Source organism: Electrona antarctica (genome assembly GCF_951216825.1).
Source record: "Electrona antarctica genome assembly, chromosome: 10".
NCBI classification, from domain to species: domain Eukaryota; kingdom Metazoa; phylum Chordata; class Actinopteri; order Myctophiformes; family Myctophidae; genus Electrona; species Electrona antarctica.
In genome coordinates, this window is record NC_136791.1 from 3,135,328 (window position 1) to 3,149,232 (window position 13,905).

At 49.2% G+C, this 13,905-nt stretch overlaps 2 protein-coding genes across 2 annotated transcripts in view; one reads left to right on the plus strand and one right to left on the minus strand.

Moving 5' to 3' along the window:
* Positions 1–547: 547 nt before the first annotated feature.
* On the plus strand, positions 548–13,737 carry LOC306931499 (alsin-like; the record flags this gene model as incomplete). The annotated part of the gene is made up of 9 exons (XM_079512898.1): positions 548–630; positions 1,011–1,174; positions 7,521–7,757; positions 8,308–8,516; positions 8,706–8,738; positions 9,078–9,293; positions 12,633–12,739; positions 13,167–13,537; positions 13,730–13,737. The coding sequence occupies exons 1-9, from the start codon at positions 557–559 to the stop codon at positions 13,735–13,737; spliced, it is 1,419 nt and encodes a 472-aa protein (XP_079369024.1). The 5' UTR covers positions 548–556.
* A 107-nt stretch (positions 13,738–13,844) lies between these two features.
* The window catches only part of LOC306931501 (alsin-like), a gene marked incomplete at its 3' end in the record, with an annotated part of 37,131 nt that continues 37,070 nt past the window's right edge, over positions 13,845–13,905 (minus strand). The window contains exon 15 of the mRNA XM_079512902.1: positions 13,845–13,901. Within this exon, the coding sequence (XP_079369028.1) occupies positions 13,845–13,901 (57 nt within the window). The remainder of the gene's footprint in view (positions 13,902–13,905) is intronic.

Below are 13,905 nucleotides of genomic sequence, written 5' to 3' on the forward strand. Positions count from 1 at the left end.
CCGTTTCAGTTGTAAACAAGCTACTATGACACTTTCTCAAAGTTACATGCTCCCCCCCCCCCCCCCCCCCCAAGAAGGTTATCTTTCAAATGAATTAGAAACGAATGGTTCGAAGGTTCGCTCGAAAATTCCTGCCGAAGTTCGAGTCCTAAAAACAGGGATAGGGCGCAGTATGGACATGAAGAATCAACTGACTGAGAGAAAACGATAATGTTACTGCTGCTGAATTAGTTAGATTTTCGCTAGAAACAGACTGTATCATATATGAGTGACTGACGGTCGTAAACGATACAGAGAGACACCTCCCTGACAATTACGCAGAGACAGCTTGTTTATTCTTCATAGAGAAAATACTTCCGTGAACCAGGGGATGAGCGAGTGACGTAAAGGACATCAGCGCTCTGGCACTTTGGTCAAGGAGAGTATTTCTAAATCTGCTTTATAAATTAATTTTGTTTCATTTTCGTTTTATAATCTCCATTCTCCAGAGCTGCTGGTGGCTCTTCCAACACGTGAGGCGTGTAGATGGATGACCCCACAGTGTGTGTGTAGATGGATGACCCCACAGTGTGGCAACAATGGTTTCATTATGACCTGCAATGAAGAAGCTGCACTAATGGAGAACAGAAAGTACGCACGCACGCACGCACGCACGCACGCACGCACGCACGCACGCACGCACGCACAACTGCACTGTCGCGTTTATCTCCTCGAGATGCCACGGTTTCCAATATACCAGCTTGCAGTTAAAACAAATGTTTCAGTAAATTCAGTGTATGAGTAGATGGAAACCCCTGGTGGTTCTACATACGGGTCAGTACATTCATTCATTCTCTTGTTGAACCCATTTGGACCTGAGGCCGATAAAAAAAAAGGCTTCTAAATCCTAAAAGTTTCCTGAAAAATCTATGTTTCTTTGTCAGTGGTGCTCAACCTTTTTCACGTTTGTGCGTGTGCGTGCGTGTGTGTGTGTGTGTGTGTTTGTGCGTGCGTGCATGTGTGCTCCACAGCTCTGTGGATGAGGAACGGGGGCCCCCTTCTACAGAGCGAGGGGTGCTCTACCTGTGGCAGTCAGGTTCTTCCAGTGAGGGGCCCCTCATCGACAGAGTGCTGCTGTCCAGACCTGTCATCCAAGCTGCCCTGGGGGCCTACCATGGACTCATACTCACACAAGGTGTGTGTGTGCGTGTGCGAGAGCCTAGGAGCGTAGTCCAGGGTGTTTTATGGAAGGGAGAAGTGTCTAGGTAGGACGTGTGGAGTGTTTTCCAGGGTGTTTTATGGAAGTGAGAAGAGTCTGGGAAGTGTGGAATGTTGTCCTGGGTGTTTTATGGAAGTGAGAAGAGTCTGGGACGTGTGGAATGTTGTCCTGGTGTTTTAGGCAAGGGAGAAGAGTGTGGAATGTTGTCCTGGGTGTTTTAGGAAAGGGAGAAGAGTCTGGGACGTGTGGAGTGTTGTCCTGGGTGTTTTAGGCAAGGGAGAAGAGTGTGGGACGTGTGGAATGTTGTCCTGGGTGTTTTAGGCAAGGGAGAAGAGTCTGGGACGTGTGGAGCGTTGTCCTGGGTGTTTTAGGAAAGGGAGAAGAGTCTGGGACGTGTGGAGCGTTGTCCTGGGTGTTTTAGGCAAGGGAGAAGAGTGTGGGACGTGTGGAATGTTGTCCTGGGTGTTTTAGGCAAGGGAGAAGAGTGTGGGACGTGTGGAATGTTGTCCTGGGTGTTTTAGGCAAGGGAGAAGAGTGTGGGACGTGTGGAATGTTGTCCTGGGTGTTTTAGGCAAGGGAGAAGAGTGTGGGACGTGTGGAATGTTGTCCTGGGTGTTTTAGGCAAGGGAGAAGAGTGTGGGACGTGTGGAATGTTGTCCTGGTTGTTTTAGGCAAGGGAGAAGAATCTGGGACGTGTGGAGCGTTGTCCTGGGTGTTTTAGGAAAGGGAGAAGAGTCTGGGACGTGTGGAGCGTTGTCCTGGGTGTTTTAGGAAAGGGAGAAGAGTCTGGGACATGTGGAGTGTTGTCCTGGGTGTTTAAGTGAAAAGCAATTTACTTCCCCACAGTGAAGTGACAATTTAAAGATGGAGTGTCGTGATGTTTTTATTTTTTGTGTTTATGAGGTGACAGTTCCTCATTAGACCCCTTGGTGTGGTTGTTATGTCATGTGTTTATGAGGTGACAGTATACTTCATTAGAGCCCTTGATGTGGTTGTTATGTCATGTGTTTATGAGGTGACAGTTCCTAATTAGAGCCCTTGGTGTGGTTGTTATGTGCAATGATGTCTTCCCTTTGTATTTAGGGTTTCTTCCTGGAGGCTGAAACTGAAATTATGCAGGAACGCCTACTGAGTGTCAAAACACTACTTTCTGGCCATGACAGCCCATACATCCAGACATAAAAGTTCGCGCCAGTTCAGTCTCTATCCTTCTTTATACTCTATGGTGTGGCTTCAGTTGAGGTGGAAAATGAATAAAATCCGCACATCCAGTCGAGTAAGAGTCTTTGTTTAATGATCAAAGTGCTCCGCAGCAACGCGTTTGTCTGTCTGGTATGACTGCTGCTGCGGAGCACTTTGATCATTAAACAAAGACTCTTACTCCACTGGATGTGCGGATTTTATTCATTTTCTATATGTTCATTTTGAATCTGCACCAAGCACACGCCTGCAACTATATGAAACTGTCTGAGTAGAGCGGGCCTTTTCCCCTGAAGTGTACAGTTGAGGTGGATCACCACCCATCACCACCCACCAGGCAAACCAGGCATACATAATGAACTGGTGGGCGTGTCCACATACAAATTACATTTGAACAAATCCTGTATACTTTTTTTGAGAAAAATAATCTTCCTCCTTTATATAACAATAACACCTGATGATCATGTTTTATTTTTTAATGTTTTCTTGTGGCTTTTGCCTTTATTTTATATATATTATTTTATGGAGGGATAGACAGTAGGCTGACAGGAAATGGGGAGAGAGACGGAGAGGAAGACATGCAGTAAAGGCCGTCGGGATCGGGAGTCGAACCCGCGGCACACTGCCAGACTGGATTACCAGCCAAGGTGCCTGGAACGCTGAGCCACGGCCCAGGCCTGGAGCCCTGGACCGCTGAGCCACGGCCCAGGCCTGGAGCCCTGGACCGCTGAGCCACGGCCCAGGCCTGGAGCCCTGGACCGCTGAGCCACGGCCCAGGCCTGGAGCCCTGGACCGCTGAGCCACGGCCCAGGCCTGGAGCCCTGGACCGCTGAGCCACGGCCCAGGCCTGGAGCCCTGGACCGCTGAGCCACGGCCCAGGCCTGGAGCCCTGGACCGCTGAGCCACGGCCCAGGCCTGGAGCCCTGGACCGCTGAGCCATGGCCCAGGCTGATGATCATGTTTTAGAGTGGGAAAAAAAATCACGGCACTCTATCTTTAACCCATTCAGACCAGGAAAGCATCTGTGTCATTTTACATTCGATACGATACGATAAAACGTTATTGTCAGCTTGAACTGAAATTTGTTTTGCGTCCAAACCATGACGTCACCGTTCAAGATACAGTCTTGAACGGATTCCACATGGACGCGGTTCACAGCTGAGCAGCGCCCCGTTCTACCCCGGATTTGAACCCAGGTCAAGTTCTGACATTTCTTATAGAGCCTGCCTGCTTGCTCTGGAGAGAAATACATTCTGACTCAATTCAAAGCGGAAACAGAGGGTGTCAAAGGTTGTCTCCAACCAAGACACAGCGTTTCAATGTCTCAATAGAAGAGCAGGAGACCAAATACAACCAGCGCATTTTGAGCACATTTGTGCAAGTGGCTATGGCTGTTTTTAGCCCAAGGAGTGTTTGTGCAAAACGAATGATTCAGAATCATGAAACACATGCTACTTAAGTTACTGTAAAGCATAATACAAATTTTACTGTAAAGCATAATACAAATTTTAAAAACTTGCCTTATATAGGATCAAATCAAATCAGCCTTCATTTATATAGCACATATTAACACAACCAGGGTTGAACAAAGTGCTTCACAACAAAATAAATTAAAGCAAAATGCAAATACATCAAGCAGAGCGAAGAAAAACATATAGCTTATAAAATCAGATAACCAGGGAAAAAAGGTGCGTTTTAAGTAGGGACTTAAACATGGCCATGCTTAAACATGGCTAAGTAGGGACTTAAACATGGCCATGCTTAAACATGGCCAAGTAGGGACTTAAACATGGCCAAGTAGGGACTTAAACATGGCCATGCTTAAACATGGCCAAGTAGGGACTTAAACATGGCCATGCTTAAACATGGCCAAGTAGGGACTTAAACATGGCCATGCTTAAACATGGCTAAGTAGGGACTTAAACATGGCCATGCTTAAACATGGCCAAGTAGGGACTTAAACATGGCCAAGTAGGGACTTAAACATGGCTAAGTAGTAAGTAGGGACTTAAACATGGCCATGCTTAAACATGGCCAAGTAGGGACTTACACATGGCTAAGTAGGGACTTAAACATGGCCATGCTAACCCTAACCTCTAATATGGGGGGGTGAGTTTGTTCCACAGCTCAGGGGCTGCCACCGCAAAGGCACGGTCACCTTTTGTTCTGAGGGTTGGGGTTGTTGGCACAGTCAGCAGTAACTGGTCAGCAGACCTCAGAGCTCTGGAGGGGTTGTGTGAGTTCGGCCATATATGGGGGGGGGGGCAGGCCGTTGAGAGATTTAAAAGTGAATAGGAGGATTTTAAAATCAATTCTCTGGGATGTTAATGGTATGGATGTTAATGGTATGGATGTTAATGGTATGGATGTTACACATATCCCCACTATACAAATAATTGCTCAATACCGAGAGCCGGTCAGCAAGTGGATTCATCAATGTATAATATAGACAATATTTTAGGCCAATAAAAAAAACTATATACTAAATATTTCCCACTTTAAAGAAAAGAAGCCTGTTGTCTGCCGGACTATGGTATCCCGAGTCCCCAAGTTACTATCAGAAAGCACCTATTTTAAGCCAACACCACTTTTAAAGTAAATGTACTTAGTTATTACACCACTTTGCATACATTCTAGTTAGTAGTTTTCAAAGTGGGGTGTGCAGGGGGACCCCAGGGGTCCGTGGGGTGTGCAGGGGACCCCAGGGGTCCTTGGGGGGGTGTGCAGGGGGACCCCAGGGGTCCTTGGGGGGGTGTGCAGGGGACCCCAGGGGTCCTTGGGGTGTGCAGGGGGACCCCAGGGGTCCGTGGGGTGTGCAGGGGGACCCCAGGGGTCCTTGGGGGGGTGTGCAGGGGACCCCAGGGGTCCTTGGGGTGTGCAGGGGGACCCCAGGGGTCCGTGGGGTGTGCAGGGGGACCCCAGGGGTCCTTGGGGGGGTGTGCAGGGGACCCCAGGGGTCCTTGGGGTGTGCAGGGGGACCCCAGGGGTCCTTGGGGGGGGTGTGCAGGGGACCCCAGGGGTCCTTGGGGTGTGCAGGGGACCCCAGGGGTCCTTGGGGTGTGCAGGGGGACCCCAGGGGTCCTTGGGGGGGTGTGCAGGGGACCCCAGGGGTCCTTGGGGTGTGCAGGGGGACCCCAGGGGTCCTTGGGGGGGTGTGCAGGGGACCCCAGGGGTCCTTGGGGTGTGCAGGGGGACCCCAGGGGTCCTTGGGGGGGTGTGCAGGGGACCCCAGGGGTCCTTGGGGTGTGCAGGGGACCCCAGGGGTCCTTGGGGTGTGCAGGGGACCCCAGGGGTCCTTGGGGTGTGCAGGGGGACCCCAGGGGTCCTTGGGGTGTGCAGGGGACCCCAGGGGTCCTTGGGGTGTGCAGGGGACCCCAGGGGTCCTTGGGGGGGTGTGCAAGGGGACCCCAGGGGTCCTTGGGGTGTGCAGGGGGACCCCAGGGGTCCTTGGGGTGTGCAGGGGGACCCCAGGGGTCCTTGGGGTGTGCAGGGGACCCCAGGGGTCCTTGCGGTGTGCAGGGGACCCCAGGGGTCCTTGGGGGGGGGGCAAAAGTAGTTGATTACAATCATCACAATCATTTTAACCACTTTATCCATTTCTACATGGCTATTAAACAAATATATACTAGTCCTTACCCGTTCTGAATATATACTAGTCCTTACCCGTTCTGAATATATACTAGTCCTTACCCGTTCTGAATATATGAACAGCAAATGATGTTCAGTGTGGGCGTGTGGGTCTGTTGCGCGGAAAAGTGTGTCCCAGTATTAATCTGTGTCCGTCCCAACATGCATTTCACTGGTGACACCAGGTGATTTGCGGGGAGATGTTTTTTTTTTGTCGCAAATTAATTTAATTGCCAAACATTCTAATTTAGTTAGAATGTTTGGCGTGTGTAATGCAGGGCAGATTGAGGGTGGAGGACAGGGCTGTGTAATGCAGGGCAGATTGAGGGTGGAGGACAGGGCGGTGTAATGCAGGGCCGATTGAGGGTGGAGGACAGGGCTGTGTAATGCAGGGCAGATTGAGGGTGGAGGACAGGGCTGTGTAATGCAGGGCCGATTGAGGGTGGAGGACAGGGCTGTGTAATGCAGGGCAGATTGAGGGTGGAGGACAGGGCTGTGTAATGCAGGGCAGATTGAGGTTGGAGGACAGGGCTGTGTAATGCAGGGCCGATTGAGGGTGGAGGACAGGGCTGTGTAATGCAGGGCAGATTGAGGGTGGAGGACAGGGCTGTGTAATGCAGGGCAGATTGAGGGTGGAGGACAGGGCTGTGTAATGCAGGGCAGATTGAGGGTGGAGGACAGGGCTGTGTAATGCAGGGCAGATTGAGGTTGGAGGACAGGGCTGTGTAATGCAGGGCAGATTGAGGGTGGAGGACAGGGCTGTGTAATGCAGGGCAGATTGAGGTTGGAGGACAGGGCTGTGTAATGCAGGGCCGATTGAGGGTGGAGGACAGGGCTGTGTAATGCAGGGCAGATTGAGGGTGGAGGACAGGGCTGTGTAATGCAGGGCAGATTGAGGGTGGAGGACAGGGCTGTGTAATGCAGGGCAGATTGAGGTTGGAGGACAGGGCTGTGTAATGCAGGGCAGATTGAGGTTGGAGGACAGGGCTGTGTAATGCAGGGCAGATTGAGGGTGGAGGACAGGGCTGTGTAATGCGGGGCAGATTGAGGGTGGAGGACAGGGCGTGTGTAATGCAGGGCAGATTGAGGTTGGAGGACAGGGCGTGTGTAATGCAGGGCAGATTGAGGGTGGAGGACAGGGCGGTGTAATGCAGGGCAGATTGAGGGTGGAGGACAGGGCGGTGTAATGCAGGGCCGATTGAGGGTGGAGGACAGGGCTGTGCGGCGCTAGGTTCCGTGAGGCGGTCCGTGCGTCATGGCGTTGTGAGGAGGCGCAGAAAGCGAGCAGCTGTCTTGCTCTATGCTAAGGAAGTACTCTGACTGACTGACAGCGACCGAGCGATTTAGACGGCGAGCGAGTGTCTGCTAAATTATTAGATAGATATACTGTGTTTTGAACAATGTTTTATACTTTTTATCACTAATTTTCTCTTCTGGGGGTCCCTGGCTGAGAACATTATTTTCATATGGGGGGTCCTCGGTGTCCTTGCTCCAGGTGGCGTGGTGTATACGTTTGGAGAGCTGACGTGGCGTCGGGGCCTGGTGGTCCCGGCCTCCTCTCCCCTGATAGAGAGCTCTCTGTGCGGCCAGGTCGTGGTCCGCGTGGCCGCGGGGGGCTTCCACTGCGCGGCGCTCAGCGAGCAGGGCGGGGTGTTCACGTGGGGGGAGAACGCCGCTGGACAGTGTGGGCTGACGGGGAGAGAGAGAGACGTCCCACCGCACGAAGACCCCGGTTAGTTTCACCCTTCACTCTTCACACCCTGTCTTCCATGGAGGAACACATAAATAAACAAGTATATATATATAATAACAACAACAAGCCTGACTTCCTGAGGAAGGTCCAAGCTATTTTTTTTCTATTCTGTAAAAAAAACTGGTCAAACATTGGCCAAAATTTGTCAAATAATATTAAGAAAAAGGCAACAATTGTGAAAATAGCAGACCTTAGAAGCTCACAACTCCTCACACGGCCCCTAGATGTGTCACAGAGACTCATTATTTTGGGAGCGTTCTACCCATTGCTGGCTGTCATATATTATTGCTTATTGCAGCTTTAAGGCCTGAAACCACTGCTCTACAAACACTGTGGTTATTCGGTTAACCTCCCCTCTCTCCTCTCCTCTCCTCTCCTCTCCTCTCCTCTCCTCTCCTCTCCTCTCCTCTCCTCTCCCCTCCTCTCCTCTCCTCTCCTCTCCTCTCCTCTCCTCTCCTCTCCTTTCCTCTCCCCTCCCCTCCCCTCCTCTCCTCTCCTCTCCTCTCCCCTCCCCTCCTCTCTTTGACAGCCAGAGGTCCTCTCTTCGTGGCCGAAGCCTCGCCCGTCGGCATCGTGGACAGTGACGTGGTCCCTCCACTCGGGGTCAGGGTGGTGGACGTGTCGTGCGGGAGGGAACACACCCTGGTCGTGTCTGCCCAGCAGGAGGTGTGGTCCTGGGGCTCCGGGTGCCAACTGGGCCTGGTCACCAAAACCTTCCCTGTCTGGAAGCCACGCAAGGTCTGTCTGGGACCGTGCGTTGCATTCAGTGGTCTGTCTGGGACCGTGCGTTGCATTCAGTGTTAATCCCGTCAACTAAAACCTTTTACCCATTCAGGGTAAACGCCCGTTTGGTGTTTTTAAGCATTATGTTGCGGTTGGAACAAACGATTCAGACCAGTTTACAGTACCTTTGTGTTCATGTTTCAGGTTGAACACTTGGCAGGCAGACACGTCATTCAGGTATGTGTGTGTGTGTGTGTGTGTGTGTGTGTGTGTGTGTGTGTGTGTGTGTGTGTGTGTGTGTGTGTGTGTGTGTGTGTGTGTGTGTGTGTGTGTGTGTGTGTGTGTGCGTGTGCGTGCGCGCGTGCGTGCGTGCATGCGTGCGTGTTTATCAGTTGTTTGTAACCTCAAAGCGAAGCTATTGCCAAATCCCACTTGTGAGCTATTTCAAACACATCTTGTGTGTACGTGGGTGTGTGTGTGCATGTGTGTGCATGTGTGTTTGTGTGTGTGTGTGTTAATATTATGTTTATTACATCGTTGTAACTACGACGTTAATCTCAATGTGTTTGCATACAGGTGGCTTGTGGGGATTTCCACAGCCTGGCCCTGGTTCGCAGCTTACCTCCCCAGAACCACAACACCCACAATGCCTCTGAGCGGCAGAGCGCCCCATTGGCCGCCTCTGCACAACGGAGCACCCCATTGGCCGCCAAGAGGAAAGAGCTCGTCGAGGTTGACGACTCCCACTACTGTCCGTTGGGGGTGGAGCTAGGGGAGACGACGCCCCTGAAGGTGTGTAGCCGGACTTGTTGATTGTACTTGAACGACAAACAAAGCTACAAGTACACATTTTCAGAAATGGATAGAGGAAATAAGAGAATTATCACAAAAACCCAACCCCCATTGAGGGCTTATGGTAGCCAATAATGCACTTTTGCACAAAATAACACCTGGACCTCTTTGGTGGGGACGTAACAACTACAAATAAAGGTAAGAAAGCCCTTTAGTCCGAAATTCTCCTGTAATGTGGTTTAACCATAGAGTATATAAAAGGATAGAGACTGAACTGGCGCGAAGCTCCGCCCCCCCCAGCTATTCATGTCAGTGGAAGTTGCTCAGTGGCGTTTTGAAGCACCCGGAAGACTGCCCGGAAGTCCCTCCTCCGGACCTCAACTTTGAGGTCCGGAGTGACGTATGCAACCGAGCGCTCAATGTTAAAGCCCAGCTGCACGGGGTTTCCCGGTCATGAATCCACGGGTCCGCCTGTAGTCCCTCCTCCTACCACTAGGGCCCAGTGCTTCAACGTTGAATAGCCTCACTGGCCCCTTGGGTTTAAACCATTTAGACCTGAGAGCAGATTCTACTAAATGTCTTCTAAATCATTTACAGTTTAAAAAAATAAATACAAAATAACTATGTTTCTATATCAGTGGTGCTTTGATTGATTGATTGAAGAATTTATTAACAGTTTGCAGAATTACAGTACATTTCAAGCACAAACTCAATACAAAGGCTGTTAACTGTGAGTGGACGACCCAATTAAGCATTACACTTGTTTCCAACAGGGTCCACCATGTTCAAATCATCAAAACATTTAGAGACGTACAAATAGACACTTCTATAGACAGAACAGGAATTCATCAAAAAGGAGGTAAAAAGGGAAAAGAAATATATACAGTGAGGGGAAAGAAGGGGGGGGCGGGGGGGGGGGGATTCAGATTTTACGGGGGCCAGTTTCGAATTGCAGCCATCCGTAGGTGCCCTTTGAGAGCGGTTTTGAAGGAGTCAAGGGATTCGTATGTCTTAATGACAGTTGGTAGGGCGTTCCACATTTTGGTGGCATAGGAGCGAAAAGAATTTAGTCCCTTGTTTGTGCCGAATCTGGGTTGTACATGGTTCGTTGCACTCCCTCTGGTGTTGTGGGTGTGGACTTCGTTAACATTAAGGAAGTATCTAGACAGGTACATGGGTATCTTGGTGGTGTATCGAATCTTGTGGACCAGACCCATTGCAAGATGCTGTACTCTGTCGTCGACCCTAAGCCATTCCAGCCTGTCGAAGTGGGCAGGGGTGAGGTGGGTTCGGGGGGCTAGATCAAGTAGGAGCCTGACCAGTTTGTTTTGGGAAGTCTGGAGCCTGGTTTTAAGGGCCTTTGAGGTGCTGTGGTACCAGGAGGTGCATGCATAGTCAAAGAAACCCTGTACAAGGGCTCCTGTTAAGGTCTTCAAGGTGTTTTTGTTGACCAGTGAGGAGATCCTGTAGAGGAATCTTGTTCTATGGTTGACTTTTTTGATTACGTTGGTGGCCATTTTATCACCGGAAAGATTAGCCTCCAGGATGGAACCTAGGTAGGTAATTTCATCTTTACGTGTGATAACATTGTCACCCACTCTAACCAAGAAGCCATTTGCCTTGCTGAGATTACTAATAGAGCCAAAGAGAATGGATTCAGTTTTTCCCAGGTGTAAAGATAGTTTGTTATCAGCGAGCCAGGTGCAGATTCTACCGAGTTCAGAGCTGAGGGCATTTTCAACCTGCAGTTTGTCCCTGTCCGGGACCAGCAGTGCTGAGTCATCTGCGAACAGGAACAAGTTGCAGTCACAGGCTGAAGTCATGTCGTTTACATATATTAGGAACAGTAGAGGCCCTAGTATGCTTCCTTGTGGAACGCCACAGCTCACTGGGAGGGGGGGGGGGACAGTGTTCCGTTCACTTCCACCATCTGTTCTCTCCCCTCCAGGTAGGATTGCATCCAGCTCACTGATGTGCTATCGAAACCAATTGCTTTTAGCTTGTTAACCAGTATGGAGTGGTTCACGGTGTCAAAAGCCTTTTGGAGGTCCAGCATGACCATGCCGCAGTATTTGCCAGCGTCCACCTCTTGTTTGATGTGGTCGCTCAAATAGAGAAGGCATGTGTCAGTGGAGTGGGATGTTCTGAAGCCAGATTGGAACTCGTACAATAATTTATTAGTGGCAAGATACTTTTCAACCTGTTCATAGACTATTTTTTCCATCACTTTCGAGATGGAACTAAGAATAGAAATAGGGCGGTAGTTGCCGGGGTCTAATTTACTCCCTTTCTTGTGCAAGGGGGTTACTTTGGCCAGTTTGAAATCTTGGGGGACCTGTCCCTGTTTGATGGAGAGGTTTACTATGTGGGTGATGATAGGAGCTATAGAGATGGCTGAGTCTCTGAGAAATTTGGAGGGAATGTTGTCATGGCCTGTGGCCTTGTGGGGTTGGAGGGCACTCAGTTTCTTAATTACCTCATCAGTTGTTACCATAACTAGTTTAAAATCGTCTTTACAAACACCTAGGTTTTTGTAGAAGGTTGTAATGTGCTCTACACCAAAGAGCCCAGAGTGGGAGGGCAGTTTGTTAACCAGAGTTGTTGCTATGTTTGTAAAGAAGATATTCAAGTAGTTGGCCACATCAAGGTTGTCAGTGATGAGAGTGTTGTCAGATTTGATGTTTATGTTCGAAAATCTGGTTTTTAGTTTCTGACCATAGCTTAGTTGATTGTTTAGTAGCTTCCAGAGCTCATGAGGATTGTTTTTGTTTTCCTGAGCTTTATCATTAATGAAGTTACTTTTAGCTGATTTGGTCATGGCAGTTACACTGTTTCGTAGTTTGATTCGTTGTGTATTTAGGTTGTTCAAACGAGCTTGGCGAACACTGTCGAAGCGCTTGGCTAGCTTTGACTTGCATTTTAGAACTTCAGAGCATTTTTTGTCTCTGGCTTTCATTGCAGCCAGTATGTCCGAATTCATCCATGGTTCCGAGCGGGTTTTGCCCCTGGTGGTTCTCAAAGGAGCCATGTTGTTCAGTACTGAACAACCTTTTTCATGTCAAGGACCCGCGGAATTATCTGTATTTGACCGCGGACACCCATCTAAAAATATGTTGTTCCAGGGACCCCCCCCCCCCTGAAAGAGCGAACCCTGTTCGCTCTGAAAGAATATATATTCAAATATTTGCGCCACATTTTTAGGATTTTTCTAAAAATAGCAGATCTACAAGCGCTATGAGCTTGTAGATCTGCTATTTTTTCAACAGCTAAAGTATAACATAATGCTTAAAACACCAAAAGGGGTTCCCGTCCTGAATGGGTTTGATGTGTTTTTCCCAGGGCTCTTCTCAGAAGAGTAGCCCCAAAACGAAGCTCTGGACCCGGGGAAGATCTGCCGCCTCCAGCCCTCTGTCCTCCAGAAGCCAAACCCCAAACACCACCACAATGTACAGTATTTATACAGTATTGATGTTTATTTTGTTGATGCCTATCTCCATATTTTAACTTTTTATGCTTTTCTTTCCTTTATTTTGTATTTGTCCGTGTTCTTCACAAATTAATGCCAAATGAACCAATGCATTACAGTCTCTGTTCTGACTATACTGTATATTTAGCTCCTTCTTATTTAGGTAATCTATTTCATACGTTGATTCTAATACTACAACATTGTCATACTTTGTACTTTAACTGAAACTGGTGTCGGAAGTTATGTCTGTAAAATAGTATAAATGATAGTTTCACAAGAACGTTTATTAACTATTTTATGTGCCTGTAAAATGTTGTCATAAGTGAAATAGTTCTATCATGTTCTATCATCATCAAATGTAATCATTATCTCTCTCTCTCTCTCTCTCTCTCTCTCTCTGTGTATAGCAACACAACACCATCTTCCTCTACAGAACCAAACCCACCAATGGCGGCCGGCCTTGGGCCTGACGCACGTGTGGATAGCAGTCCTAAGTCCCGCCCACCGACCGGCTGGAGATCCAATAGGAACTCGTCATTCCCGGATGAGGAGGAGCTTCAGGACTTCTTCCAGAGACTCTCCATCCGCTCACAGGACGTCGGGGATGTCAGTCACAGCGGAGGGGCGGGGGATAGCGCCTCGCTGACCAGTCACAGCGGAGGGGCGGGGGATAGCGCCTCTCTGACCAGTCACAGCGGAGGGGCGGGGGATAGCGCCTCTCTGACCAGTCACAGCGGAGGGGCGGGGGATAGCGCCTCACTGACCAGTCACACGTCAGGTCAGTGGCAGTCACGTTACATTATTAGTATCAGTGCATCCGGAAAGTATTCACACTCCTTCACCTTTTGTTACAGCCTCATTTCAAAAGGGATTAAATTCATATTTTTTTCTCATCGATCTACACACAACAGCCCATAGTCACAAAGTGGATTTCTTTTTCTAGCATTTTTCTCAAATGTATTAAAAATAGAAAACTGAAATCTCACATGTACACAAGTATTCACACTCTTTGATATGACACTCAAAACTAAGCTCAAATGCATCCTGTTTTCACCGATTGTCCTTGAGATGTTCCTACAACTTGACTAGTGTGCAACTGTGGCAAATTCAGTTGATTGGACTTTACTGGGAAAGTCACACACCTGT